Source organism: Desmodus rotundus, chromosome 6 (assembly GCF_022682495.2).
Source record: "Desmodus rotundus isolate HL8 chromosome 6, HLdesRot8A.1, whole genome shotgun sequence".
In the NCBI taxonomy this organism is placed as follows: Eukaryota; Metazoa; Chordata; class Mammalia; order Chiroptera; family Phyllostomidae; genus Desmodus; species Desmodus rotundus.
The window spans coordinates 104,885,955-104,913,369 of NC_071392.1; the positions used below are offsets into that span (position 1 = coordinate 104,885,955).

The 27,415-nt window shown below is 50.0% G+C and overlaps 1 protein-coding gene and 2 long non-coding RNA genes across 4 annotated transcripts; 1 reads left to right on the plus strand and 2 right to left on the minus strand.

The window, feature by feature from the left end:
- Nucleotides 1–16,311: 16,311 nt before the first annotated feature.
- Nucleotides 16,312–19,199, minus strand: LOC112303851 (antileukoproteinase). The gene is made up of 4 exons (XM_024559407.3): nucleotides 19,047–19,199; nucleotides 18,150–18,311; nucleotides 17,721–17,864; nucleotides 16,312–16,529 (listed from the first exon to the last, which is right to left on the minus strand). The coding sequence occupies exons 1-3, from the start codon at nucleotides 19,129–19,131 to the stop codon at nucleotides 17,722–17,724; spliced, it is 390 nt and encodes a 129-aa protein (XP_024415175.2). The 5' UTR covers nucleotides 19,132–19,199; the 3' UTR covers nucleotides 16,312–16,529; nucleotide 17,721.
- A 63-nt stretch (nucleotides 19,200–19,262) lies between these two features.
- Nucleotides 19,263–23,879, plus strand: LOC123479681 (uncharacterized). 2 transcript variants are annotated; one of them, XR_011651358.1, is made up of 4 exons: nucleotides 19,263–19,316; nucleotides 19,609–19,887; nucleotides 20,922–20,948; nucleotides 22,858–23,879. It is a non-coding gene; the product is annotated as an uncharacterized lncRNA (long non-coding RNA). The 2 variants fall into 2 exon arrangements; XR_006655376.2 differs by having other exon boundaries at nucleotides 19,269–19,345.
- Nucleotides 23,880–25,347: 1,468 nt separating this feature from the next.
- LOC123479687 (uncharacterized) lies at nucleotides 25,348–26,930 on the minus strand. Its single transcript, XR_006655382.2, has 3 exons — nucleotides 26,680–26,930; nucleotides 26,359–26,517; nucleotides 25,348–25,792 (listed from the first exon to the last, which is right to left on the minus strand). It is a non-coding gene; the product is annotated as an uncharacterized lncRNA (long non-coding RNA).
- Between the last annotated feature and the right edge of the window lie 485 nt (nucleotides 26,931–27,415).

The window sequence follows — 27,415 nt, forward strand, 5'->3', positions numbered from 1 at the left end:
AAGTGCTAAGCACAGTGCCTGGTGTATGACCTCATCTGCCCAATCCCTTTATTTTACAGTTGGGGAGCCAGGCCTAGAGGGAAGAGGGACCTGCCCAAGATCACACAGTGAGAGATAACCCATGAGGGTCAGGCAGCTGCCTAGGGGGGTCTGACTGGACTGAGGAGGTCAACTGACGGGCTGACGGGGTGGCACCGACAGCGAGGCTCCCTCCTTTGGCGCTGGCCGAACTGCCGACTTCGTTTTTTGTTTTTGTTTTTTCCCCATCCTTTCTTCTATCTGTAATCTCCTCAGTAGCCACTGGATGGCGCCTGAAGCTCTGATTTGGAGTTGAGTCCCAAATCAGGCATTTGGCAGCTGGCCCTGGGACTCAGGCGCCAGGCCTGCCTTTCTTTGTAAGGCCCTCTTCCCTGTGCAGGCCCCTCTGCCACTCCGGCAGACCCCGCCACCCCAAGCACGCGCTCCTGGGTTTGCAGACCAGCCCCACTGCTTACCAGGGATGTCTGGTGACAGGTGCTGGTTTCCTTTCCCATCTCCTACCCCCCTCTCTCATTTCCCTTTCCTCTTACTCCCTTTTGCCTTTTGGATAGGAAAGAATGTCCCCCACACACTGGATAGCTAGCCTTTGCTTCTTTGTTTACACCCCTCCTACTTCAAAGGATAGCAGACTTACAAAGGACTCAGTTCAGTAAAACCCATTAACCCAAGAACAGAAGGAATCCAAGTAACAGGGCGGCCCTGGGGGGGGGGCGGGGCAGGCAGGCAGGGGAGGAGGGTGACCATGCCAAGAAAGTTCAGGTCAGCGAAGGCACAGAGCCTTAGCAGACACTGGGCCTGGGCCTCCTGGTGGCCAGAACCTGATAACACTGGGCACAGAGCACTTACCTTCTGGGGGCTCTTGAGCCCAGGTCTCCTGGAAGGAAAGAAAGCCCTCAGACTTCTTGGTTTCCTGGAGATTTGAATATTTAAAAGGCCAGTATCTTCCACAGCATTTGGCAGAGATATCACTCACGGAGCTGTTTCTTCTCCTGGGAACACGTGCTAGACGTGGCCCTGGACGGGAAAACCGAGGGCAGGAAGGGCCTGAGGCCTTAGCCAGTCACCCTGACTGCCTTTGTGAATTTCAGCTCTCTCCATGTTCTCTGGCTTTCTGTTTTCCCCGATTTTTGGCCTTTCTACCCTATTCTAGCTCACAGGCCTTCTGAGTTTCCCCAGCTGGCACAGCTGCTGCCTCCAAGGGTTATCGCCTCTTCTGGTTCCTCGCACCTGGGCTCAAGATGGTGGGAAAGGGAGAGAAGCGAACCATCTCTTACGGGACACCTCCAGCGTGCCAGGGACTATGCTCTGCCTCACACCTGCACTGTCTCGTTTAAACCCTCTGCCTCTGGGAGGGAAAACCAAGGTTCTAAGTGGCCAGTTGCCATGGCCACAGAGCTTCCAAGCCAGGATTTGAACCCAGGTGTCCCTGATCCCAAGCATGCCCCTTTCACACTCTTATCCTTCAGTTCATCAGGGACAAATCCTAAAAGTGAAAGTGAGCTCCACAGAACAGAAATTTAGCTACTGACTGTTTTGAAGTGTACAGTTCAGTGGCGTTTAGTACATTCACAGAGCTGTGCCACCACCCCCTCTGCCTCGTTTCAAAACATTTTCATCCCCACAGACGGTACCTTTTCCATTTAAGAATCGCCCACGTTCCCCTTTCCCCGAAGCCGCTGGGAGCGCCAGTCTGCCTTTTGCCTCTAGAGATTCACCTTCTCTGGGTGTTTCATATACATGGATTCACACAGGAGATGACGTTTTGTGTCTGGATTCTTTCACTTAGCGTGATGTTGTCGAGGTTCATCCGCCGTGGTAGCACGCATCAGTGCTTCCTTCCGTTTTACGGCTCAGTGATACTCCATTGTGCGGAGAGATCACCGCCGTGGAAAAGAGTCCAGCGCCTCCTCAGAGTTAGTCAGTGACTCAGCAACTCTACTCCTAGGTGGAGACCCAGAAGAACTGAAAACTGGTATCCAAGCAAACCCTTGCGCATGAATGTCCGTAGCAGCACGATGCACATCACTGGCATATTCTGAGTCATGCATGGTGTTGGCTGTTGTTAGGTGTGAAGGTTGTCGGGGCAACACGTGATGCCTGACATACTTGGCCTCATCCACTAGATACCAGTAGGCCTCTGCCATCATTTCAAAGCCCAACACCACCTTTCTAAGTTTTCCCTGGGGCTTCTCCTCTGCCAGGGAGAACCACCGAGGGGACCCATGCTCTATGAATGGAGAGGCTGAGGCCCAGGGAAGGTTGTTGATGATGGAGTCTGTTGGAGCCAAGAGTAGAACCTGCTTCTCTCCCACCCAAGCTGATGGGAAGCTGATTGCTTCCCATGCTGAGCTCCCATCCATCCCAGAGAATCTTGAGGGCGGGAAGAAAACTCAGCAATCCCAGGTGCTCAGCAGGGGTCCGATTTCCTCCCCACACCCTGGTTCCTGCCTCCAAACAGAGGACAGAAACTCCCTCACTGGATGTAGGCTGCTCTCAGGAGAACATAATCTCCTAGTGTCCAATTCATTTTTCAAAAAATGTATTGATTTGGGAGAGGGAGAGAGAGAGGGAGAGAGAAACATTGGCCTGCTGCTCCACCCATCCGTGCATTCACTGGGTGCCTCTTTGTGTGCCCTGACGAGAGATCGAACCCGCGACCCTGGCCCATCGGGGCCGTGCTCCCGTCGACTGAGCTTCCCGGCTAGGGCTCCTAATTTTATGTAAGAATCATGAGAACAGAGACTTTGAGTCTTGATTACTTCTGAACTCCCCATGTCTAGAAAGAGGCTGGCACATGGCAGGTTTTACATGTATCTGTTGAATGAACGGATGGATGGATGGATGGATACATAGTGTGCGGCCCCGTGGTCCAAAGATTCTCTTTCCCCTCCCTGGGACGGAAAAGGGATGAGTTGTCCCCGGTATGGGCTCATCCTCTGAAGGTAACTTTGGTTTGATCATCATCTGTGTCCCCCACGCACCCAGTGCAGGGCCTTGTGGAATGCAGACTGTGTTGGGTCCTCGGGAAAGCGGGAAATGCTAGGAAGGAAGTGGTCAGGCCATCTGTTTCTCTCTCAGGTGTGGGGAGATCTGGCTGCCACCTCCGTCACTCGTGCACCTCCAGAGGTGATTAGAATGGCTGGACCGCCTTGTTTTCCTCTCTTCCCCAGTCTTCTCTCCTGTCCACACTCAGCAGCGTTCTTCCCTGATACTCTTACCATCCCCCCCTCCCCCGGCCCCGCCTACTTCTCCAGGCCTCCGGGCTTCTGAATCTCCATTCCCTTTTCGTCATCGCTGAATATTTTGTAGGGTTGGTTTGAGGAAATATCTCAAGTTAAGTTATAAAGGCGGCAGCAAACATCAGAACCCGGGCTGAGGCTCCTGGGGCGACATTGTTTCTTACGGTACAGATACCATCTTGGGACAGAAGGAGAAACTGAGGCACCAAGCAAGGCACTGGCTGGCTCGTTCATACAGGAATAAGCCATGAGAGACTGGTCTCCTGACTTCTGGATTCCGAAGGGGACATTTGTTTGTTTGTTTTTTGAGACTGAGAAACGTAGTGTATTTTAGCTAAGGGCAAAGATGCCATCTGCCATCAGTGCAGGGAAAGCTGAAACATCCCCCTTGGACCTGGCCAGCTGAGGGTCCTGCCCAGCCCCCTGTGCCTTCAGCCCCTCCAGGTCTGGCTACATAATTTGCGGACCCGGGGCAAAGTGACAATGTGAGCTTCCTTGTTCAAAAACAGAAGAAAAGTGCTGTTCAAGGCACTAAAACAAAACAAAACAAAACAAAAACAATCAGACAACCCTCCCCCCATTTTCCTTTCCTCTGTAATCTCTCAGGATGTTTTTTATTGGTCATTTAACATTGCTGCCCCTCAGGCGTGGGGATACTGACAGGGAAGGGACAGTGCAGACTCTCCTGGGTGTCCTGGGGCCTGGCCCACTGCTCTGCATTCTCAGCGTGTCCATGGGCAGGACCCACCTGCTGCCAGGCCCCGATGCCCACCAGCTGCACCGCTGGGCAGCAACGAGGAACGGTCTTTGAACCAGTAATTGGAACAATGCAGCCTCCGGAGTACTGATGCAGCTGGCATTGAATACGTGGTCTTGGGGACCACCAAGGAAAGAAGATTGTATGGGTCAAGTTTCTCCTGAGACACAGACTGATTGATAGATAGATAGATAGATAGATAGATAGATAGACATTTAGTTTAAGGAATTAGCGGCTAATTGGCTCATGCAATCCCGGGGCCTGGCAGGCATGCAAACCACAGGGCAGGCTGGACATTCAGGTAAGAGCGAGTGTTGGTCTTGCACCTGGATTCTGCAGGACAGCAGGCTAGAAAGGCAGGCAGGATTTCTAGGTTTTTGTCTCAAGGGACATTTCTTCTTCTTCAGGAGACCTCTGTCTTTTTATTTTTTTTTTATCCTGACCCAAGGGCATTTTTGTTTTCATTGCTTTTAGAAAGAGAAGAAGGGAGAGAGAGAAATATTGATGCGAGAGAGAAGCATCAATTGGTTGCCTCCTACATGCACCCAGATGGGGATTGTACTTGCCTGGACCAGATTTCTAACCCGCAACCAGGCATGTGCCCTGGCTGGGAATCAAGCCCCCAACCTCTTGGTTACAGGATGGTGCTCCAACCAACCGAGCCACACTGGATAGAGCGGGAGACCTCTGTCTTTGCTCTTAAGGTCTTTGACCCATTAGATGAGGCCCACTCACATTGTGAAAGGTAATCTGCTTGACTCAAAGTCTACTGATTTAAAAGTTTAATCCCATCTACAGAATACCTTCACAGCAACATCCAGACTGGTGTTTGGCCAAACAACAGGACACTGGAGCCTAGCCAGGCTGGCGCATGAAATTGACCCTCACAAAGGTCTACATTGTTTTAACACAAACACTACGGAGCCACGGCACTCCGAGTAAGAACAGGAACGCTGTCTCTGGTGTGTGTGTGTGCTGGGAGATCTGGAACCAGTCATATGTGTCACGGAAGAACATGACGATCTGGCTTCAGGGCCATCCAGGAAGAGATGCTGCTCGGATACTAAGAAGAGTCTTCACAGGCTCTCTGGAGGGACAGTAAGCAAATACGCTGGCACCTCTTCTCTACCATTATTCCAAATCTTCGTGGATGAAATCGCTGTACCTCACGTGGGCCCATGAACTTTGTAATATATTTTTAAATCAAGGTGTTTCTGTAGACAGAGGCCCCCCATAAAACATATTTACCAGGACCCCACACGCCCTCGGAGCAGCTCTGGGCATTTGATGGGGTAGAGCGGGAGGGGCCCAGGCCCAGGGCCTGGGGCTGCAACTGCAGCCTGAGCCCCCGCTTTGTGCTGAAGGCACAGTGTACCTGACCGTGATGAGAACAGTGTCTACTGTGCCAAGTAGCCAGGCTCCACCAGTGATTTTCTCCCAAACTGAGCTACGCTGACTTCGAGTTTAGGTTCTTTTCTTTTTTAAATTGAATTTATTGTGGTGCATTGGTGAACAACACTATACACATTTCAAGTGTGGAATTCTGAAACACCTCATCTCCACATTGCACTGTGCGCTCACCACCGAAGTCTAGTCTCCTTTGTCACCATATATTTGACCCCTTGATCCTCTTTGAGTTTGGGTTCTTAACAGCCATATGGCACTGCCTCCATGTGTCTTCTTCCTCGTAGCCCTGGGACCTACCACAATACCTGGCACATGGTTAGAATTCATTGAATAATTTTTGTGTGAATGAACTGAATGAATGAATGAATCTGTGGTTTTCAGTAGAAGGCAGCAGAGGGTGGGTGTGACGTAGGCTTCACGACAATCCTGGGTGGAGATCAGGTGAGGAGGGGGCGTGCCCGCCTTCAAACAGGTTCTGGGAAACAGCACGGGAGTAGCCAGTTTTAGAAAACCTGCATCTGGTGCTGTGTAATTAACTCGTTATGCAACTCGGGGCTTGCACCTCCTCCTGAGTGCAGCCCGCTCTTGCTGCAAACTGGAGTTTTGGTCTAGATACGGACTCAGCCGCAATTACTCAACTCTGCCTGGAGAGTAGCCACAGACAACACAGAAACGAATAACGTCTGGTTTGTTACAGGAAAACTTCACTTCTGTAAAACAGGCTGCTGGATTTGGCCCAGAAGCTGTTGTTTTCTGTCTCTTGGTCTACATGACCTCTGACATCTTTTTAATCCTAACGGTCCATGACTTAAAGATTTCCAACGCGTGGTGTGCAGGACAGAAATGACCACACAATGCCATTATACTTCTGCGGTTCCCAGGGCAGACATTGCTAATTGATCACAGGGCTCTTTTCTGATGAGAAAGGAGTTGGCTTTTATCAACCAATCGCAGATGGAGACCTCTAGCTGCAGCATTCTCCCTTTTACTCTTTAAGAAGCAAATACTTGGAAAACTCCAGATGGTCTCTTGAGTGTGGCGTCGAGGAAGATAGAAGCGATGTTACCACCAGTGGAAGTCAGACCCTCCCTCTCTCTCTTACCTGCCTTCCTTGCCAGCTAGGAGTGCAAGCACCTGGCTCACAGAAGCGATTCAGTGCATGCTAATTTTCTTTTCCCTCCAAAATGGAAACCATTAGGTGACTTCTGCATAGAGGGGTCTGCTGACAGTTGACTGCCTAGCTGGAGAACACGAGGTCTGTCCAGAGAGTATCCAGCCATATACTATGCAAAAGAGGCATTTACTGAAGAAGATACAAGATACAGGAAACGTTGTATTCAGGACGATGACACCCCAGTCCCCTTCAGAGTAGTCACCTTGGGACCTCACACAGTTCTCCCAGTCACCATCAGCTGCCCCATCGTATTTTCCTGAATCTCATCGATAGTCTGAAATCTTCTCCCTTTCAAAGGTGATTTTAGTTTTGGGAAAAGCCAGAAGTCACAGGGCACCAAATCTGGGTTATAGGGGGGCTGAGTCACCTGGGTGATTTGACGTTTTGCCAAAAAACTCTGCACGAGACGTGATGCATGAGTGGGCACATTGTCGTGATGAAGCTGCCAATTACCAGTGGCCCATAGCTGCGGCCTTCTGAATCATCTGAATAGTTTCCGCTGAGGAACATTCAAGCTTAATGTAAAATCTGATGCAGATTCGTTGCTCTACTTGCTGAGTCATTTTGAATCCAATGGCCACACAGTACACATGCTCACTCAATGGCGTCTACCACCCCCACTGACTAGTGCGGTGAAGTCGTCATTGTTCACGCATGTGCATCCCAGTCCTCTCTCCGTGGCTGCCAGGTTACATCGATGCTGCTCAGACCATCCTTGTTATATTAATAATTACCTTGTACTCTAAAAATTACCTCATGTGAAGCCATCATTGCCTGATGAAGCCTGACCCTTTCGTATCTAGTTAAATTTCCACAAACCTTCCCTTTGAGGAATGAATGGGGGAAATTTCAAACATCAAGAAGTCGAGTGGTACTGAGGCAAGAGCTTGGGTTTTGCAGTTAGTGATAACGATCACTCTCGGTGATTAGAAACAACCTATGCAGACTAGGTAGCGCATACGGCGCCATATTCTGTTATCACACGAGACCTGTGGGGGATGTCGGGGTAGGAACCGTTCCCCTGACGTCACAAATTACACGCTATCACTAAACGTCGGTTACAGCGACTGGTGGCCACTTCGCCCCTCTAGTGAGTACTTTCCTTGTACCACACGTGGAGGAGGCACTGGGGATATGATGGTGCAAGCATTTGGGGGAAATACGAATCTGTTGGTTCAGTGATATGTCACCTGAACTTTTGAGAAGGAAACTGCATTGAGCAACCAGCGGAGAGTTTCCTGAGAGCCCAGGAATATGAGAATTAGGGGTGCGTTGCCCAAGGTCTCAGCTGAGAGCCCACATCTTTTCTGCTCCAGATTTGAATAGCATCTTTGCAGTTAACCCCTTCTGTCCTCTTCCACCTGTAAAGCTGGTGGGCCTGGGGCCCCCACGCTGCTCAGGATTCAGAGCAACACAAGGAGCGACAGCCTCCTTGCCAGCCTGGCGACGTCTCCACTCTTCTGTTTCTTCCGTCTTGTCTGGGACGGGAAAGAGCCACTGTCTCGCTGGTGTCGGGACTGCTGGTCTCTCACTGAGCTCCCCCCTGTGCAACCCCAGCAGAGAGGGGCCGAGGAAACTGGTGCACACACCCACTAGCAAGTGTGCAAATAGTGGAGTTTGTCACTGGCTGTCAGAGCCGCCGCTGCCTTCACCATGAAGTCCAGTAGCCTCTTGCTCCTCATGCTTCTTGCCCTGGGGACCTTGGCACCTTGGGCTGTAGAAGGTGGTACAGATGGTGAGTTCCAATCACCCTGGTGCAATCTTGGGTACAGGGTCAAAGGTGGAGGCTCCTGGTGGCGTGGGGATGTCCCCTTCTCTAGGCTCAGCTTAGTTTCAGGAGACCTCCCTGAGGGTGGGTTCACGTCCACCTGGGCTCTCAGGTCTCTATAAGGGCTTCTGAGAATCTGGAAGTGTTTCTTTAAAAAAAAAAAAAAGTTTTTATTTACTTATTTTTAGAGAGAGGGGAAGGGAGGTTAAAAGAGAGGGAGAAAAACATCAATGTGTGGTTACCTCTCATGCGCCCCGTACTGGGGACCTGGCCTGCAAGCAGGCATGTGCCCTGACTGGGAATTGAACCTGTGACCCTTTGGTTGGCAGGCCACCACTCAATTCACTGAGCCACACCAGCCGGGGCTCCACCTTTTCTTCAAAAGCTTTGAAAGCTAGGGCCTGCCCACCTAGAAACCCTGCCCAGCGCTTTAGATAAGAGGAACCCGAAGGCCAGATTGATGGGCAGGGTTCAAAGAAGAAGAAATGCTACCCTGATGCTTGTGAATTCAAATGTCTGGAGCCTGTTAACGCCTCCAGCTCAGCTGACAGAGAGGAGGGAGGCTGAGGACACAGCGTCAAGGGGGCAGGACTGGGCGACAGGGTCCTGCCAGGCCTCCTCCTCCCCCAGAACTATTGAGCCAAGTTTGCCAGCTGGTCAGGAAGTCACATGGCTCCTGACAGGAAGTTACCCACCTGGTCAGAGAAGCGGCCAATCTGTCAGGAGGTCAGCTTTTCAGGTAACAGTCATTGATCATTCAGGTAACCAGGCAGCACCTGGACAACTGGTCACCTCCACTGACTGAGGGCCTGATGTCAGAGGAGAGCCAGCTCCTATGTCCAGGGGTTACCCAGGCCTTGGGAAGGGGATGGTGGCCATGGAGGTGGGGGGAGATTCTACCTGCTCGGGTTGGGGCAGGGGCTGGTCCAGGAGCAGGGGTGTGGTGTGGGGATATGTGACTTTTGATCTGTGGCTCTGCTTTCACCATGTGAGAGGCCTGGGAAGTGTCCAGTGGCTATGAGCAACGTCTGATGCTTGACCGCTTCCCCTCAATTACTGTGAGACACCCAGAGCTTGTATGACTTAAAGTGTGGCGGGGGCACGTGTGGGAGTGTGATTTCCCTGTGGAAGGTTAGAATCGGACTCGTCGGAGAGGGTGGCGTGGCAGTCCACTGGTTGGCAGAGAAGTCACCAGGGTTGTCCAAAACCGGAACTGGTCCACAGTCCATAGGCAGAGGCCAGCTGGGGTGCTGGAAAAATCTTTTGGGGAAGCTGCTTGCTGGCAGTGTTGCTGAACTAACTGGGAAGCCGGAACCAGGAAGTCTACAGAAAGTCAACATCACACAGTTGGGGCACCTGCAGGACCCATGCTTATGGGAGGCCTGCCAGGCCGTCCTTGGAGCTCTTCTGGGAGCTGCCTTTGAGGGGTTCCTGTGGACACACCTGCTGGGTGAGCTCCACTGGCGGTACCACATGCCAGCGTGGCAGCGAGAAAAAGGAAAGCTCGCCAAAACCAGGACTCCAATGCCCATTCCGCACCTACTAGTGCCACAGGCTGTTTTGCAAACCAGCAGGGAAACAAGAGTTGAGAGTCTTTTCAATAAATGACACTGAGGCCTGGCTGGTGTGGCTCAGTGGCCTGAGCACTGGCCGACGAAGCAAAGGTTGTCATTTGGATTCCCAGTCAGGGCACATGCCTGGGTGCAGATGAGGTCCCCAGTAGGGGGTGCATGAGAGGCAACCACACACGGACGTTTCTCTCCCTCTCTTTCTCTCTACCATCTCCTCTCTCTAAAATTAAATAAAATCTTAAAAAAAATGGCACTGGGACAAATTATATATATATATATTTAATCCTCACTTGAGGATATGTTTATTGATTTGAGAGAGAAACATCGATCTGTTGCCCTCCACCCCCATGCACCCTGACCAGGAACCGAACCCCCAACCTTTTGGTGTCCAGAACGACACTCCAACCAGCTGAGCCGCCTGGCCAGGGCTGCATTTCATGGTTCTTGTGCACAGTGGAGTTTGACACACCTGGCATATCTGCATTCTAGATCTGGATCTTTAAAGACCCACTTGTGTGTGTCTCTGTATGTAAGTGTGATGTGTCTCTTGCTCAAAGAGGGCAGCATTTTCTGAGGGTTGACTATATGTTAGGCTCCCTGAAAGTTAACGCAATATTTATATCCTCTGCCTCATATGATTTTCATAAAGGCCTCGAGGGAAGCAGCGAGTGGGGTTGATTTGCATTGAGAGCCAGAACAATACCCAAACCCTTTGACCCAGTATATTTCACTTCTGGCGTCTGTCCCAGCAGAAAAATCTGAAATTAAAAGTGATTCACCCTCAGGACTTACATGTACACAGAACAGACAATAGAAACCAAGAACTGGTAATAACCTGCTCGTCCAGCGGCGTTACAGAAACGGTGACATAGCTTTGAAGCGAACAGCAATGTGGTTATTAGTTGAGTTCAGCTAAATAGTGCTTCCTGTGTGGTCTCTCAATGCCAAGTTCAAGCTGTGCGGGCAATGGATGAGCCCGATGAACACGGCTCCTGCTCTGTGATCAAGATATTTATGAAGTTTGTATAACATTGGGATGTTGTGCTATAATGTGTACCAGATTAGAGGACATGAAATTACATATACAGCATCATCACAGCCAAGGGAAAAAGTGTACTCGAGTCAGAAAGAACAACCCACACCTCCCCTCCAGGATGGGAGGGGGAGGAGGAGGCAAGTGACCTGCTTTCCCTCTAGTCCTATTAAAGCCTTGCTTTGTTGTCCGTCTAAGCTGTTGCTTATTCCCCATAGATTGCAAGAGTCACAATCTGAAAGGAACAAAAGGGATGCTTTGTGAAATAACATCCATGCTAGCTCTTTGGTGGGGAGGATGGCTTTGCAAATTGTGGGCAGTTTAGGAAAATGTTTCTCTTTCTCTGTGTCGATTTAGACGGTCCGCTTTCTCAGAACTGGTCGTCCTTTGGGGGCCGCGTGCCATAAATCTGCCCGCCTGTCATCTGATCCAGCCAATATCACTGGACCCTCTGAAACACAGATGAAGACCTGCAATTCACCGGACCGGACAGCGTGTGCCAATGCCCACTCCGGGTTATGTCGGGAGACGTGGGACGCCAAAGGCCTCACTGGGGCCATCCAGCTGCACCATGTGCTCCCCTCCAGCAAAGGTTATTCCACAGTGAGGACCCTGGGCTCGGGGGAAAACACCGTGAGGGTGTGCCCCCATGTCACTGTGCGGGGGACAGAGGCCAAGTCCTCCTTCCTGGAAGGAGGCACACTTTCGAATGACATACACGGCACTGGCTGGAAATGTGCTGGTGAGATTTTCTTTCTTTCTAATTTTTTTCTCTAATTTTTTGACAATGGTCAGTTTAAAAGAGTCAAGCTCTTACTAATGAATTAAAAAATAGAGAGAGAGTCCAAAAATTACATCTGAGTCATTTCTTAAGGACAAGTTTTAGGGAAGCGTTAGGTTCACAGCATAGTGAAGAGGAAGGTACGAGATTTCCCACGTGGCTCTCACCCCCCATAGGCACAGCCCCTTCTGTCACCGACATTGCCCACAGTCCACCACTGGTAATAAATGGGTGCACCATCATCCACCGAAGTGCAGGGTTGGCATTAGCATTCGCTCTAGCCTTGTGCGTTCTAGGGGTTTGGACACATGTATGGCAAACATCCATCATTACAGTGTGGTGCCGAGAAGTTTCACTGCCCTAAAAATCCCCTGTGCTCCCACCTGTGCATCCCTCCTTCCCCAATCCCTGCAAACCGCTGGGCTTTCTACTGGCTGCATAGTCTTGCCTTTTCCAGAATGCCATGTCGTCGAAATCACACAATACATGGACTTTTCAGGCTGGCTTCTTTCACCCAGTAACTTGCATTTCAGATCCCTCCACGCCTTTCCATGGCTGGATTGCTCACTTGTTTTCAGTGCTGAGTATCCTGTTGTCTGCGTGGGCCATCCCCTCCTATTCATCCACCTCCTGAGGACATCTTGGTTGCTTTCCAGGTCTGGCAATTCTGGATACAGCTGCTGTAAACACCGTGTGCAGGGTTTTGTGGGGACTACGTGTTCAGTTCCCTCGGGCGAATACTGAGGCATGTGATCGCTGAATTGCGTAGGAAGAGTGTGCTTCGCTTTGTGAGAAACTGCCACGTGGCCTTCACGGCGGCGGCACCGTTGGCGTCCCCCCCAGCGGTGGCGCTCCCCGTCCCAGGCAGCATTTGGTGGTGTCAGGGTTCTGGATTCCGGCCACGCTAATAGGTGTGTAGTGGTATCTCATTGTTTTTATTTGCATTTCCCTGATGACCTATGATGCGGAGTGTCTTTTCACGTGCTTATTTCCCACCCGTACGTCTTCTCCGGTGAGGTGTCTGTTCAGGTCTTGTACCCTGGAAGCGGACCACAGCAACTGGGGAAGATGAGGCCAAGGTGGGGCCGAGGGATTAAGGGGAAGCTATAGTCATAGGGAATTCATAGGACTAGATGGGGTGGCCCATCCTACTGGGACTTCCCCTCAAGGTGTTTCTGTGAATCATTAGTTTGTAAAATAGCAGAACAAAGTGGGACCTGAATCTTCCTTTCATGATACAAATGAGGAATCAAGAAACACGTCCAATGTACAGACTGAGACAATAGCAGACTTAGGAATCAACCTCAGTGCTTGAAAGCTGGCCAAGGGATTTCTCAATATCCCCATGTTGCCTGTACCGTGAGAGACTGAAGCAAGGCTTGTTTGAGTTGGAAGAACGAGTTATCCCCCCTCAAGCTAACGTCCATGGTGGGAGACCTATTTGAAAAGAGTCAGGTGAAAGAAAATGCCCCTCACCCTCTTCTTTACAAAGGGAGAAACCAAGGGTCCAGAAAGAAGCTATTTGAGCAGAGAACTCTGCAGTCGGCCTAGGACAGGTTTAACGTGTGTCCAGCCCTGGCTGGTGCGGCTCAGTTGGTCAGAGCCTCAGTCCCATAAATCAGAAGTTCTTGAGTTCCGTTCCTGGTCAGGGCACATGCTTGGGTTGCAGGTTCGGGTCCCCTGTCTGTGCGAGAGGCAGCAGAATCAATGTTTCTCTCTCACATTGATGTTTACCTCCCCCTTTCTCTCCCTCCCTCCCCCTCTCTCTAAAACCAATAAGCATGTCCTCGGGTGAGGACAAAAAAAATAAAATAAAATATATTCAGAGTATTGGACAGTAAGGTCAGAACTAAGGGAACCATGCGATAAGATCAGATTCCTTCATATAGACTTTGGAAGGCTTTCAGGGAAAAATAATTTTGTAATTCAAATATTTGATTTTAGATGAGCTAGTTGAGAGTGAGCTTGAGCCAGAGTGGAAAGTGGCAACCCTTTCCTCTTACTCCTGCCAAGGTCGATGGTTTCCTCCCTCCCCTGTCCTGGCCCTGCCTGCCCCCCCCCTCCCCAACAGAATCAACAGACACTGAAAGCCAAGTTCACCCTCCCCCACCAAACACCAGAAACCTATGTTAGAGAAAATAGCTCGATGTTCAGGGGACCTGGAGAGTTACGATAATTTATTTACACATGATATTCTTGTAGTAAAGTTTCTGATTCATCTGCTTTCATTCCCCACCCCCACCCCCACCCAAAAATGGACTAGAGACAAACTCTAACCTGTGGGGTCGATGAGGAAATGAGGCACCACACGGAGCTCAAGGGCAGGAAACAAAGCGAGGTTATCCAGTGCGTTCCCAAGGTTATCCAAGGTTATGCGTGATTAGAACTGTATTATTCACATAATAAATGAAGTCCAAGTCTCAGGGGCTTAACACAGTGAGAATTTGTTTCCCCCTCATGTCACAGTCCCAAGCAAGTGGGGAGGAGGAGCTGCGCCCCTCACAGAAACTCAGGATCCCAGGCTCCTTCCATCTCCTCCTTCCTCCTGGCCCTTGAAGTGTTCTCCATGCACAGGCAGATGGTGAGAGAAGTCGACGGGCCAGGTCCTGAACTGGGCCGCCTCCCTCCCACAGAGCCCAGTCGTACAGCTACGCTCCACGGAAAGGGAAGATGGGAGGTTCGGTCCAGCTGTGTGCCCAGGGAAAGCGGGGACCGTGGGGACTGGGGTCACTAGGGTTAGTTATCTGTGGGTCCCTCTCTCTCTTGCTACAGGGTCGCTCCTCTGTGCTTCAGACCCACTCTGCTCCTTTCTGTGCCAGCCAGATTTATCCTTTCCTAGCCACGTCCCTGGTGCCCAGTCGTTTCTCGAACTGAAATGATTTTCTAGCACAAATACCTCCTGCTGCACACCGTTAGCTTTAACGTTTCTCCACTTTGAAAGTTCGGCTTCCAGTTCTACACGGTAGCCAGTGGGTACAGAGGATTTCTAGTTTCATCGAGGTGGGTTTTGAGTTTCTGCTTCTAGCTCTCCACGTGTGGCTTTTGGAAAAACACAAGAGAAAGATGTGTTTTACCCTGGCATCTGATGCCGGAAGTACCTAGGGAGGGCATTACATATTTGTTTTGTCTTCAGGAAATAAATCTTGACGATAACCATCAGTCTCCTTGGCCAACACTACCACTCCTACTTCTGAATCACCTTCTTCAGAGGAAACCGCCGTCCTGCCTTTGGCGGGTACCCTTTGGTGTATACCATAAATAGCTTGCTATTTTATGGGATTTAAAAATATATATATGTATTTTATATTCTATTCTATCAGCAGTCTGATTTTCCCAATAAACTTTTCTGGGGGTGAATTGTCTCCATGTGGATTCACATACATTTGTTTTAATTTTCCTGTAGCTTCTCAAGGTATGAAAATGTAACCATTTCACAAATGAGGGCCCTTCAGGGTGGTTTCCGTTCCTGATGCTTTGGGGTCCTGAGTCTTCACTTGCCTGTGTCTCTGGAAGAGAAATTGCTAAATGACGGTTTATGTGCATTTTCAGTTTCGTTAGGCGAAACCCATCACTCTTCTAAGTGGCTGTACCATTTACACCTCCACTGGCAAACTATTAGAGTCTCTGGGAGTTTATATGGTAGACGTTTAACTCTTGCCATTCTGGGGGATGGAAGTGGTGTCTCTGGTTGTTTTAAGTGGCGTGTTCCTGATAACTAGTGAGGCTGAAGCTCTTCCACGTCCACGGGGGCCATCTGTTACAGTGACACCCCTTTTCGGCTGTTCCTCTAGTCAGAGTCCTTTTTTGTAAGCGCTTGGCTGTCTCTCTCACTGAGCTGTAGAAATCCTTCACGTGTTTTCCATCCTATTTCTGCGTCTGTGATCATTATCCCAAATATTTACTTCAAAGCTCTCGTTTATTTTTTAACTCTTTTGTGTTCATAATTTTTATGTTGTAGTCAAATTTGTCAGTTATTTTCCTCATTCTTTGTGCCTTGCTTCAGAAAGCCTTTTTATTCTGAGATAAGGCTGGCATGTCTTTATTAAATATTTTACTGTTGCTCTATTACACTTGTCCCAATTTCCCCCCTTTGTTCTCCTCTGTCTAGCCGCTGCCCCCGCTCCCACAGTCAAGCCCCATGCTGTTGCCCACGTCCACGGGTCATTCAGACATGTTTGAGACAAGTCTAGTGTTTGTTGAGAACCTGCTATGTGACCATCACTGGACTGTTCATGTCATGTGTTGTCGCCCTCAATCCTCATAACCGCATGGATCGGCACTGCTGTTAGCACCCCAGTGTCTAGGTGACAAACCGAGGCTCAGGGGGACAAAGTCATTGGTCCAAAATCACACAGCCAGTCAGCTGCAGACACAGGATTTCAACCCATCTCTGGTCGACTCCAAACGCTCTCTTCTTTCTACGTCACAGGCTGTGGGAGAAACGCGACCCCCCCTCCCCACGCAGGCCTTTCATTATTCTTCATCCCACCCACCACGTTCTAGGTCGGACTCAATGGGTCAAGGAAGACAGAGACACAGAGAAAACTTTATGCGTGCATTTATTCACCAGTCAACAGGCACTTCCTATTTGGGCCAAGCCTCATGTTGGATATGGGGGATACATAGATAAAACAGGCCACAACTTAGCCCCCAAGGAGGTATTGGTCACAAAGCCTCATCTTCACCAAGGCGCTCTCATTTTTTTCCAGGCTTGGGACATACCAGGAAGTCCTAATCTTATTGAGTTGACAAGAATAAATCTGTGCAAAGAAAAGGAAACAGTGTCAGCACAGAAACATCCAAGCGACCCTTAACATCCTTCCCGCCAAGACGGGCCTCCTGCCCCCAGGCCCTGAGTCCCCGGGAGAAGGACAGAGAGCACGTGGGGCCGGGATAGGCGAACAGTGCTGGTCTTCAGGCTAAGAGTCAGGAACAAACCCCGGCTTTTCTCTGACTCTGCTTCAGTCTTCTGCTGGTCACATTGGGGCACTGCACCAGAGGGTCCCACAAAGGCCCCCTCATCTGTACGTCATACTAGGTTTTTCTGTGGTTCCAGATACACCGGCCAGTCGAGGCCATAGTCATAGCGATACTATCTCAATGCACGCAGCACCTCTAGTCTTTAATTTTTAGCAATAAAACATAGTTTTATTGTCATTATCATTTACAATTTATGTGCCAGCTGTTACCCTCAGAATTTTATTTATTTTGACCAAGCTTTTTTCTCGGCAAAGCTTTTATAAATTAGATATTATTATCATTATCCTCCTCCTCATCCTCATTTTATAGACAAGGGGACTGAGGCTCAGGGAGGCTAAGCCACTTGCCCGTCTGGTGTAGCTGGTAAGTGGTAGAGGCAGGTTTGTCTGACCACCAAGCATTTGCCATATACCACCAAGCCAAACGACCTACAATTACGTTTTTAAAATTGTGGTAAAATACATGTAACATAAAATTTACCATTTTAATCATTGAAAACATTTTCAGTGACAGTTTGCTTTCAATACTATTTTGTATTGGTTTCAGAGCATTTCCAATCTTAAAAAGCACTTTCCCATTTATTATAGTATTTCGGTGGATAGAATTGCATCCATTTTACAGATGGGAAAACGGAGGCTATGAAAGATATAATCAGTGGCTCACAAACACCCAATAAGAGGCAGAGATGATATTAAAAGATAGAACTCATGCCCCTTTTTATGTCTCCTTCCTCCTGACTCATTCCAAGAATCCTTCCCTCCCAGGACCCAGCACTGCCAGTCCCAGGTGGCCTTGGGGACTTGCTCTTTAGAGAACCAGGGACAAATGGTGTTGAAAGGCAGAGGGTCTGCCTGGTGGGGGGGGGGAGTCCAGGGAGATGCCAGGCACCCTGCTCTACATGGAAGGGCACCAGGAGACCGAGGCTGTCCTAGGATGTGCGAGATGTGGCTCTTTCCCGATCTTCCCCTCACCTCACACTGGCCTGACACATAACTTGCCACACATCCCCTCGCAGCACTTGAAATTGTTCGGGCAATCGCCATCACTCAGGCAGGAGTCTCTTGGGTTGAGCATCATACACTGGCCGGTGACTACTGGACACTGTCCAGGATTGCCTTGAAGTGGTGAGAAGAAAGCCACAGCTCAGAGGCTTGATCCCCAGACACCACCCAGCTCCCATGCCCACCTCTACCCCATGCATAGAAATCAGGTCCTCCTCCACCTCGGTACCCAGACGGACCCAGTGCACGTCCTAAAGGAGACCCCCTCCCACTGAGGGAGCCCCGACCACCCGAGAGTACAGAGCTGGGTAGGGACGAGGACCCCCCTCCACTTCTCCAAGAGGCATGTCCTCAAGCTCCAATCTCCCCGGTCCCCTTTCCAGGACTCTACTGCCTCACCTGGCTGTGACTGGTCTACAGGATCCAAGCATTGTATGCCGCAAGGGCCACGACAGCATTTCTGCTCCTGGGGACAATGCCAGTCGCTGTAGCATTCAGGGGGTTCATAGACGAGACACAACGCTGGGCGGAAGAAGGGGCAGTCTCCCTGTTTAGCTCTTTCTGAAGGGTAAGAACAGAGGAGGGAACAGGAGCTGATTTTGAGTCATGGCCACCATCCTGGCCAAGGAATCAGCTTCCCAGGAAGGGGAAGAAAACTTAACCTGGGTGGTTGACCCCAAAAGAATGGAGGGAGCAGTTAGGATGATGGTTTCAAGGCAGGTGTGGGGCAGTGCCAGGCTCAGCCAAGCACTCAACCAAGAGGGGGTCAAAGGCCCAGAAAGAAGATACAGAGGGTGGTGTGCTGATAAATGTTGTAAGAAGCAGACTTTGCAGCATTTGCCGATTTCCATGGTGTAAATATCCCATCGTGGTTGATTTCCAGCTACCAATGTGATGTCAACTAGTTCATAAACGTCTTGAAAATCTACCGATTGGCCACTGCAGGCCAGTATGAGCCTTCTCCAGGACACGGCTGCTTAGAGCTCGTTAGGTGACCCTGGCCCAGCGAGAGGGGGAGTCCACCCTGGCTGGGAGGGAGGCAGCGAAGGGGCAGTGATAGCAGGAGGGACAGCTCATCAGAGACGGAAAGAAAGAGAGCAGATCAACAGATGAATAGCAGACCGTCAAAAAGCTCTAAGACACACATTTAGAAAACTAACCAGAAGGAGACCAAAATGATGTGACAGAGAAAAAGACCAAACAGTAGAAAATTAGGGGCCAGGGACCGGACCATTGGAAAGATGGCTTCCAGGTCAGCCGTCGGGCACCTGGATGGCCCGAGAGGCTCTGACTCACCTCTGCTAGCACCTTCCACAGCCCAGGACGCCGGGGTTCCGAGGGCCAGCAGCACCACGAAGGCCACGAGGCTGTCAAGCTTCATGGTGACTGCAGGCGAGGTTGTGGGCCAGCGTCAGCCTCGGCCCTTATACCTCACCCTGTGGGTGTGGTCGCACCCACACAGAACTGCCCCCGCCCTCCCTGCTGCGGTTTCCTAAGCAGGCCATTCGGACAGAGAAGGTGACCTTGCCAGCCGCCGGGAGGGTCGGTGGTTCTTTTCCACCCCAGGCAAGAGCGTGAGGCCTGGGAAGGAAAATGTAGGACTTGGAGGGGGAGGTGACAGGGGGCTGGTCAGGAAGCCGTTCTGGAACACTTTAGGGGGCCCTTTGGGTTGGGCAGGGGAGGGGCAAAGGGAAGAGTAAAGAGCAGAACAGAAGGACATTGTGAAGGAGCTTCTTAGAAACCTGTCTATTCCACACTCCAGGCTTCCGGGGTTGCCCAGGGCCACTCTCTTACCCAAACTACAGGTGGCGCCCTCATCCCGGCTCTCTTCTGACTTGTTTCCATATCACACCTGCAGTTCCAAGGACTCTGCCAGTCACAAGGGGGTTTCTCAAAGAAGCCTCATCACGTCACAGGTGAAGCTGGGACAGCAATGAATACCTCTTCAGGCCTCAGTCTTAGCAGCTGTGAAGTGGTGGTAATAAAGACTGACCAGGTGCCCGAGCAGGATTTGAGATACGAAGGTGGAAGGACATCGAGGACACTGAACACACTCCTCCTTGACGCTGATGTGAAGGAAATGACATTTGAGCCACTTTTTCTGAGATAAATTGAGAGGATTCTTTGCAGGAGTCAGGTGAGTAGCCGGGGGGGCGGGAGCCAGTAAAGGGGCGCCGTTGAACATGCTCGAAACCTCCTCCCACACCCCAGACGAGCCCCACTGCCCTCTCATCATTGTAAAGAGCACTCTCACTTACTGAGCATTAGCTGAGTATGAGGAGGTCGGGTAGAGCAATTCTAAATGGCACAGGAAAAGCTATTAAGGTGAAATAAAGAAAAAATGCATGGGATTCAGAAAACAGAACATAAAGGAGAAAAGAAGGCACCTCCCATCCCACGTTGCTGGTGACAGAAGAGTGACAGGCAAGGACCGGAAATACAGGGACATCAGCCCAGATTGGAGCAGGCCAGAGGTTTCTAGGACATACATCTTCTGGAAGGTGGAATTAACAGAACACCGGATGCATATGGATACATGGAGAGGAGATTTTGGTAACTGGTGAGGAGTCTGTGGCTGAACAGGTGATAGGAAAGTATAAGGACATGCGAAACCATGCAAAGGCAAAACTCAGAGCAAATAAAAAAGCTGAGCCACAAAGGAGAAGTAGTGTAATTTATGACACAGTTCAGCTGCGACGAGTGTTTGCCTAGTCATAATAAAGTAAACGATGGCGCTGATCGAATCGAGATGACCGTGTAACTTTAACGGGGTGGCGGGGGGATGGATCGGTGAGCCTATATGCCACAGGGGTAGAGCGGAAAGAAGTGGTCGGAACCTCGTTCTCAGTTGGGGAAGTCAATAGATTATACAGAAAACGGAACAGTCAAGATGTAGCAGGACACGAGTACTGCTTAGCGACAGGGAGGCGGGTGCCAATCAGATCAGCTAAATGGTCTCCTCTGGGCCGGGGTGTGGGGGGGGTGGGGTGGGCTGTGTGTGGGGGCTGGGGGGGTGTGGGGTGTGTGTGGGGTGGGGGATTGGGGGTGGGGAGGTGGGGGGTGGGCAGCTGCATTTCGCACAACCGTGCGACTCTTTAGTCTATCTGATGTATAACTGATAAAATAAAGACAAATATTTTAAAAGGCTCTTGTTTCTATTACTTCACTTAGCTGGCATGACGACGTACAGTCACCCAGGTAAGTCACTAAGCGTTATTCTCCTTACGACAGGGTTCCTTTGTACATAAGACTCTCTCTCTCAATCCTGCGCTCCGTCTTACCCTTAACTTACCACTTTCTCCTTCTTTTTTAAAAGATTTTATTTATCTTTAGAGAGAGGGGAAAGGAGAGGGGGAGAGAGAGAAACATCCGTTGCCTCTCGCACACCCACAATGAGGGGGACCTGGCCCACAACCCAGGCATTTGCCCTGGCTGGGAGTCGAGCCAGAGACATTTCGGTTTGTGGGATGATGCCCAACCCACTGAGCCACACCAGCCAGGGCACTTGCTTTTCTTTTTTCTTTTTTAATTTTAAAGCATATTTATTGGTTTTAGAGAGAGAGGAAAGGGGAGACAGAGAGAAATTGAAACATTGATGTGAGAGAGAAACATCGATTGGTTGCCTCCCATACGTGTCCCAACCAGGGATTGAACCTGCAACCTAGGTATGTGTCCTGACTGGGAATCAAACCCCCAACCTTTTGGTATATGGGACAATGCTCCAACCAACTGAGCCACCCGGCCAGAGCAGCACTTGCCATTGTCTTAATGATTATCAGTGCCACTTTATGGAAATGCCTCCCCATGAGAATATAAGGCCCTAAAGAAGAGAGACTGTGCCAGTCTCGTCACTGTGACATTCACCCAGTTTGGTGTGCCATCCTATGAGTTTTAACAAAGGCCGTGGAGCCACCACCACCACCACGAGAGAGAGTTGTTTTGCCAGCCCTCAGAATTCTCTTGCACCCTTGTGGTCAGTCCCTTCCTCTACTCTCAGCTCTGGGCAACGACAGGTGTGTCTTCTATTCCTATAGTTGTGCCTTTTTGAGGGTGTCATAGAAACGGAATCGAATGGTATGTAGCCTTTTGAGTCTGCCTCCTTTCACTTAGTATAATGTATTTAAAATCAGTTCCTTTTTGGTGCTGAGTGGTATTCCATTGTGTGGCTAGGGCACAGTTTGTGTGTCTGTTCCCCAGCTGAAAGATACTTGGTTTGCTGTGCTTTTGGTGATTATGAATAAAACTACTGTAAGCATTCAGGTACAGGCTTTTGTATGGCTATGTTTACATTCCTCTCGGTCAGATCTAGGGGCAGGGTCAGTTGGTGGTATGGTAAGTGTATGCAAACTTTAGGACAAGGTATCCCACTATTTCCAGAGTGGCTTCCCACTGTGTAGTCCCACCAGCAGTGCGAGAGATGTCTCACTGCGCTGAGGTTTTACTTTGCATTTCCCTAAAGACCAATGATGAGTGAATATTTTCACGTGCTTGTTTGCCTTCCGTGTGTCTTCTTCGGTGAAACATTTGTTCAAATCTTTTACCCATTTTTATTGGATTGCTTGTTTGCTTCTTATTGAGTTTTGAGAATTCTTTATATCTTCTACATAGAAACACTTTATCAGATACGTACCGTATTTTGCCAACATTTTCCCCCAACCGGTGGCCCGTCTTTTATTTCTTAAGTGTTTTCCAAAGAGCAGCAGTTTTTAGTTTTGATGAAACCCCAATTTGAAAATGGATGAAATCATTCTTTTTTCTTTATTATGCTTTTGGCAGCAGATGTGAGAAATCTTTGCATACCACAAAGTTGCAAGGATTTTTTTCCCTTTCGTTTTCTTTTAGGGCTGTGTCTCCAAGCTTCGGCAGGTCATCTCCTTCCCAGGGCACTGGTCAGAGAGGGCAGGCTGCCACAGGCCGTCCTCCGAGGTTCTGTGCCCCGAGGACTGTGGCAGACGGGGTAGAAGGGGTGAGGGTCCTGCTGGGGGCTACATGTGAGCAGCCCCTTGCCAGCGAAAGCAGAGCTCCGATGGATCTGGGCCACGTCGCGGGAGGGTGATGGCGGGTGGCTCATAGATCTGAACCTAACCTTTGCTCTTACCTTCCTTAGGGACAATGTACCCACTTCCTGCCCTGCACTTGTAGCTCTTCAGGCTGTGTCAGCGCTGAGCATCATTTCTGCAATTGTTCGGAGGGTCGAGCACCTTACAAGTGCCTTCGCCACTGAACGTGTCCCAGGCTTCACCTCAACTGGACGGAGCAGGTCTAGAGCTTGAGACCCTCTGCTGTCCGGGACCACAGCCCGATCTTGCCCTGCTCCATAGAAGCCACCCCGTCTCCCCTAATCCCCAGCCCCCAAACTGAGGCCTAAGCAACGTAATGAAGGAAGGCCTGGTCCTTTTAATCCAGTGTGCCGCAGGTGGACTGACCACTGGCCAACCTACAGGCCAGCTGACTATTGTCGATTTTACTAACTGATCAAGTGACCAATAAAATAAGATCTACAAAGTTGGCAATGGCAGAGAACCAGCTCTAGCTGGTTCGTGTCCCCAGCCAGATTCAGAGGGACCCCCACCTGTACCCCAAGACTCACTGTCCTTAGTCTCAGTCTTTGCCCCTTCCTTGCAGGTAGGGTCCTGTGCATACCTGGCTCGGCACGTTTGCAGGCTTCCTGCACTTCACACTACATGCAGTGGGACAGCATTTCCTCTCTGAGCAGCGCCAGTCCCTCTGGCCCAGCGAGCGCTGATACACTTGGCACTACTAAGGGGCGACAGGAGGACAGGCTCCGGCTTCGTCTTCCTCTGAAGACAGACAACATGAGAAGGAGGGAGGTGGATTTAACCAGGGCTCAGGAGACCATCTTCCCAGGAGGTGAAAGGAGTTCCCAGAAACCAGGGTTGTGGGGGAGCGTGACAACCCAGAGATAGGCGAGGGGACAGTAAGTGGGCAATGAGGGGTCCCTGGCTGGAGACAGAATGTGTAGGGTTCACATTCGGATATTCCCAGCTCAGGGAAAGATGAAAAACAGAGGATGACAGAAATGGAGAGAGGAGAAAAAAAGACCAGCATGCGAAAACATCACGACCAAAATTCAGAGCTAGAGACCGAAGGACCGGCAGAGAGAGAGAGAGAGAGAGAGAGAGAGAGAGAGAGAGAGAGAACAGCAATAAAAATTCAAATGAACCATAAGTTTTTAAAAAGCCAGAGAGACACAGAGAGGGAATGAGACAAAGAATAAGAGAACAGACTAAGAGTCAGGGTAGTTAAGCTGGGCAACAGATAAATCTTTTCCTGATTTATACTGGCCTAAATTTTAGACCCTAAATGTAGCCCAGAACTCAGGCTCTGTCCTTGTTGAAACAGAGTGAGGCAAAGCAGCACATGGTTAGAGCGCAGGTGGCAGACAGAGCTCTTTAGTCAAAGGATCATTTCAGGTGGTCCAGACCGACTCCCAGATGAAGCCCTGACAAAGAACGTGGTCCCTGTTTGCCAGGGTTCCCTTGCCGGGGATGCCCAGTGCAGGGGCCTGGCTGAGTTCTAGACATAAGAAACAGAGAGGCGATCACCTGCCAGGAGGCCGGAATCCCTTCATCTCTGCACCATTCCGAGAGGTGACTTTAGTTCAAGCCCTGTCTGAATACTGTACTGTGTTCTGAAACTCCTTCTCCACAGCCCTCCCTCCTTCCCTCCTCCTTGGTGGGAGTCGCCGTGCACTGCGGTCTGACAACTCTCCTCCTCTGCTCATCTCCCCCTGAGCCTCCCAGGCATTTCCCCCAATCAGCTCTTCATTATCTACTCTGGTCTTGACATGGGCTTTTCAGAGGCCCCCAATGCACCCGTTCACCCTTAGTTTTTCTTTGACTTGTTCAGGCAATGAAGGGAAAGAAAGTGAGGAGATAGAAGAAGGTTAGGAAAAGAAAAAACACTTGTTTTGTCTAATAGCGATTACTATCAAATGAAGGTGGTAATTAGATTCCATTAAAAACACTAAAAAGAGTGAGGTCTCCATCTTATTTAAATGAGAATATTTATCACAGACCTAAAATTTTTGTCACTTGCAACTATGTAAACTATGCTGGAAATATCATATGTGAACTTGAAACATTCTAGGGACTAGGCAGTTTTTTTTAAAAAAAAACAATTATTTAAGATATATAAGTCAAAAAAAAAAAAAGGATTTTTTGAAGACTGGGCTTCACGACCTGAAATCCCTGGGGGGTCCCTACTCAAGACGGACTCCCATAGCAGGAAGTGAGGGAACGCAAGGCTAAATAACACTGCATTATTGGATAGATTAGGGGCTAAACCCCCAGACTAAGAGTCGGGGTAGTTAAGCTGGGCAACAGATAAATCTTTTCCTGATTTATACTGGCCTAAATTTTAGACCCTAAATGTAGCCCAGAACTCAGGCTCTGTCCTTCTTCATTTCCAGCCAAAGTCCCAAACCTAGTCCTAGGTCACACTAGTCCAACAGGCGGAAAGGCCACCAGCAGCAGCAGTATCAGAGAAAATGTAGCAAGAAGTCTCGCTCCTCCATCTCAGAACAATGTACGCACCTTTTCCTGGGATCCAAACACAGAAAATAGGACTCAAAATGCCCCAGGGCCCAAGGTCAGATCTTGGAATCTGACCCACAGAGGGTCCGAGTGTGAGAAGACGCGGAAAGAAAGAAACACATCAGGAAAACAGAAGCGCAGGAATTGATCAAAACTATATGGGAAACAGTGCCCTCATCCCCTCCCCCCCCCTTTTTTTTAAACAAACCCTAAATGAAATGATCTTCCCGAAAGGCTGAAGACAGAGAAAGGGGTGTGTGTGTGGAGGGGAGAGAGAGAGATCCAGCAGTCGAAGATTTTCAAGGACGGTCATTTTAAATACGTAACCCTTTATTTCTTTGTGTTGGTATCATGTTAATAAACACTGAACTCTGACGAAAGGAAGTCTTGGGGCTGAGGAGAACATGGGAGAACTGGAGATCAGTTATCTGGGTCTGAGCCTGGGACGCCCGTGTCTTCTCAGGACTGGTTAAGAAAGGGCTTCTCCTGGGAAGAGAAGACAGAACCGGAGCTGTGAGACGGTGCAAACCGTGCAGGGGACCTGCACCGGGTCCCAAGACCGCTGTGGTCTGACTCCTGCTGGGTACTCACTCTCCTCCCAGGAGCCCTGAGAATGGGGGCCTGGGGATCAGCAACTCTAGGCAAGTCATCCTAAGGAATGATACAATCTTACAATCCTTTACTTCACAATTTAACTGTGAAGAGGAAAGTGATTCATTATGACAAGCAGGAAGGAAAAACAAGGGTGATTGAAAACAGTCCTAATAAAAACTCAGTAACAGCTGAGGCGTTTCGAGATAATCTCATCCAAATGTCCCCATCCTTCACAGGAGGGCAGCGACGCCCATTACAGGAAAATGAATTGTGCGTTTTGTGAGCTAAGAGGTCTCTTTATGCCCTGCAGGCAGGTTTTCAGGGCAGGTCCCCATTGAAATGCTCTGATCTCGACAGTTTCCAAGGGCACTGGCAGTTCTCAGCTCCCTCTGGGACACCCGGTTCTCCGGGGACGCGTCTGGGGCAAAGTCAAGAAAGGCAGATGGGAGGCCTCTTACTTCAATCCGCGTTCAACCACGGGTCCATACACTGGTAACGACAGTTGTAGAAACAGCACTTCTTGGCCTTCTTGCAACCTTTGTCGCGCTGGCACAGAGGTAACATCATGAAAGGGCAGGAAAGTGTGAACTCTGGGCAGTATCCAGGTTTGTTCACAGCTGAGGAACAAGGCCACAGGGTGAATTGGGGCAGCCATGCATCGTGGCTGGGCAGTCTGCATCGGGGCTGCGCATCAGTGCCAGGGGGTCCCCTGGACTCCTCGGAGGAAACGTTCCCCACCCCAACCAACCACACACCACACTGCCTTGCCCTACACGCACCTTTCGTCCTTCCGGGCTGCGCCACGTGGAGGCAGAGGAGGAGGAAGGTCATGGTGAGTACAGAGAGGCTGCTCCGCTTCATCTTGCAGAGGACCTGTGTGGGTGAACGTTGAGGCTCAATCTGTTTATATCGGCTATGCAGGGGCCCGCCGGCAGGGGGAGCTGTAGATCCCACCGCCCGAAGTCAGAAGTGACTTGATTTGACCTTTCATATCAGCTGTTTGTTTCACCGCCCCCAGAGGCTCTGTAATAACCTCTGGGCATAACTCCGAGAGCCCGTGAGTGCTTCCTCTTTTTCAAGCAGCGCCCTGGCTGGCCTGGCCCTTCATAATTCTTGCTTTATGCGGTGGAGTTTGAGGCAATGGGAGGCGATTGTCCTTCCCTGGGCCAGCCTCCCTCCCTCCCTCCCTCCCTCCCTCCCTCCCTCCCTCCCTCCCTTCCTTCCTTCCTTCCTTCCGATTAAAGTATAGTTGACATACATTATTATACTAGTGTCAGGTGCATAGCAGTGATTGGATATTTATATACCTTATGAAGGGATTGCCGCAATGAATCTAGCAGCCACCTGTCCCCACACAAAGCTATTGCAGTGCTATATTCCCTATGCTGTACTTTGCAACCCTATGACTTATTTGCTTTATAACTGGAAGTACCTCTTATTCCCTTTCACCTTTTTCACCCATCCCCCCACCCTCTGGTAACCATTAATTTGTCCTCCGTCTCTATGAGTCTGTTT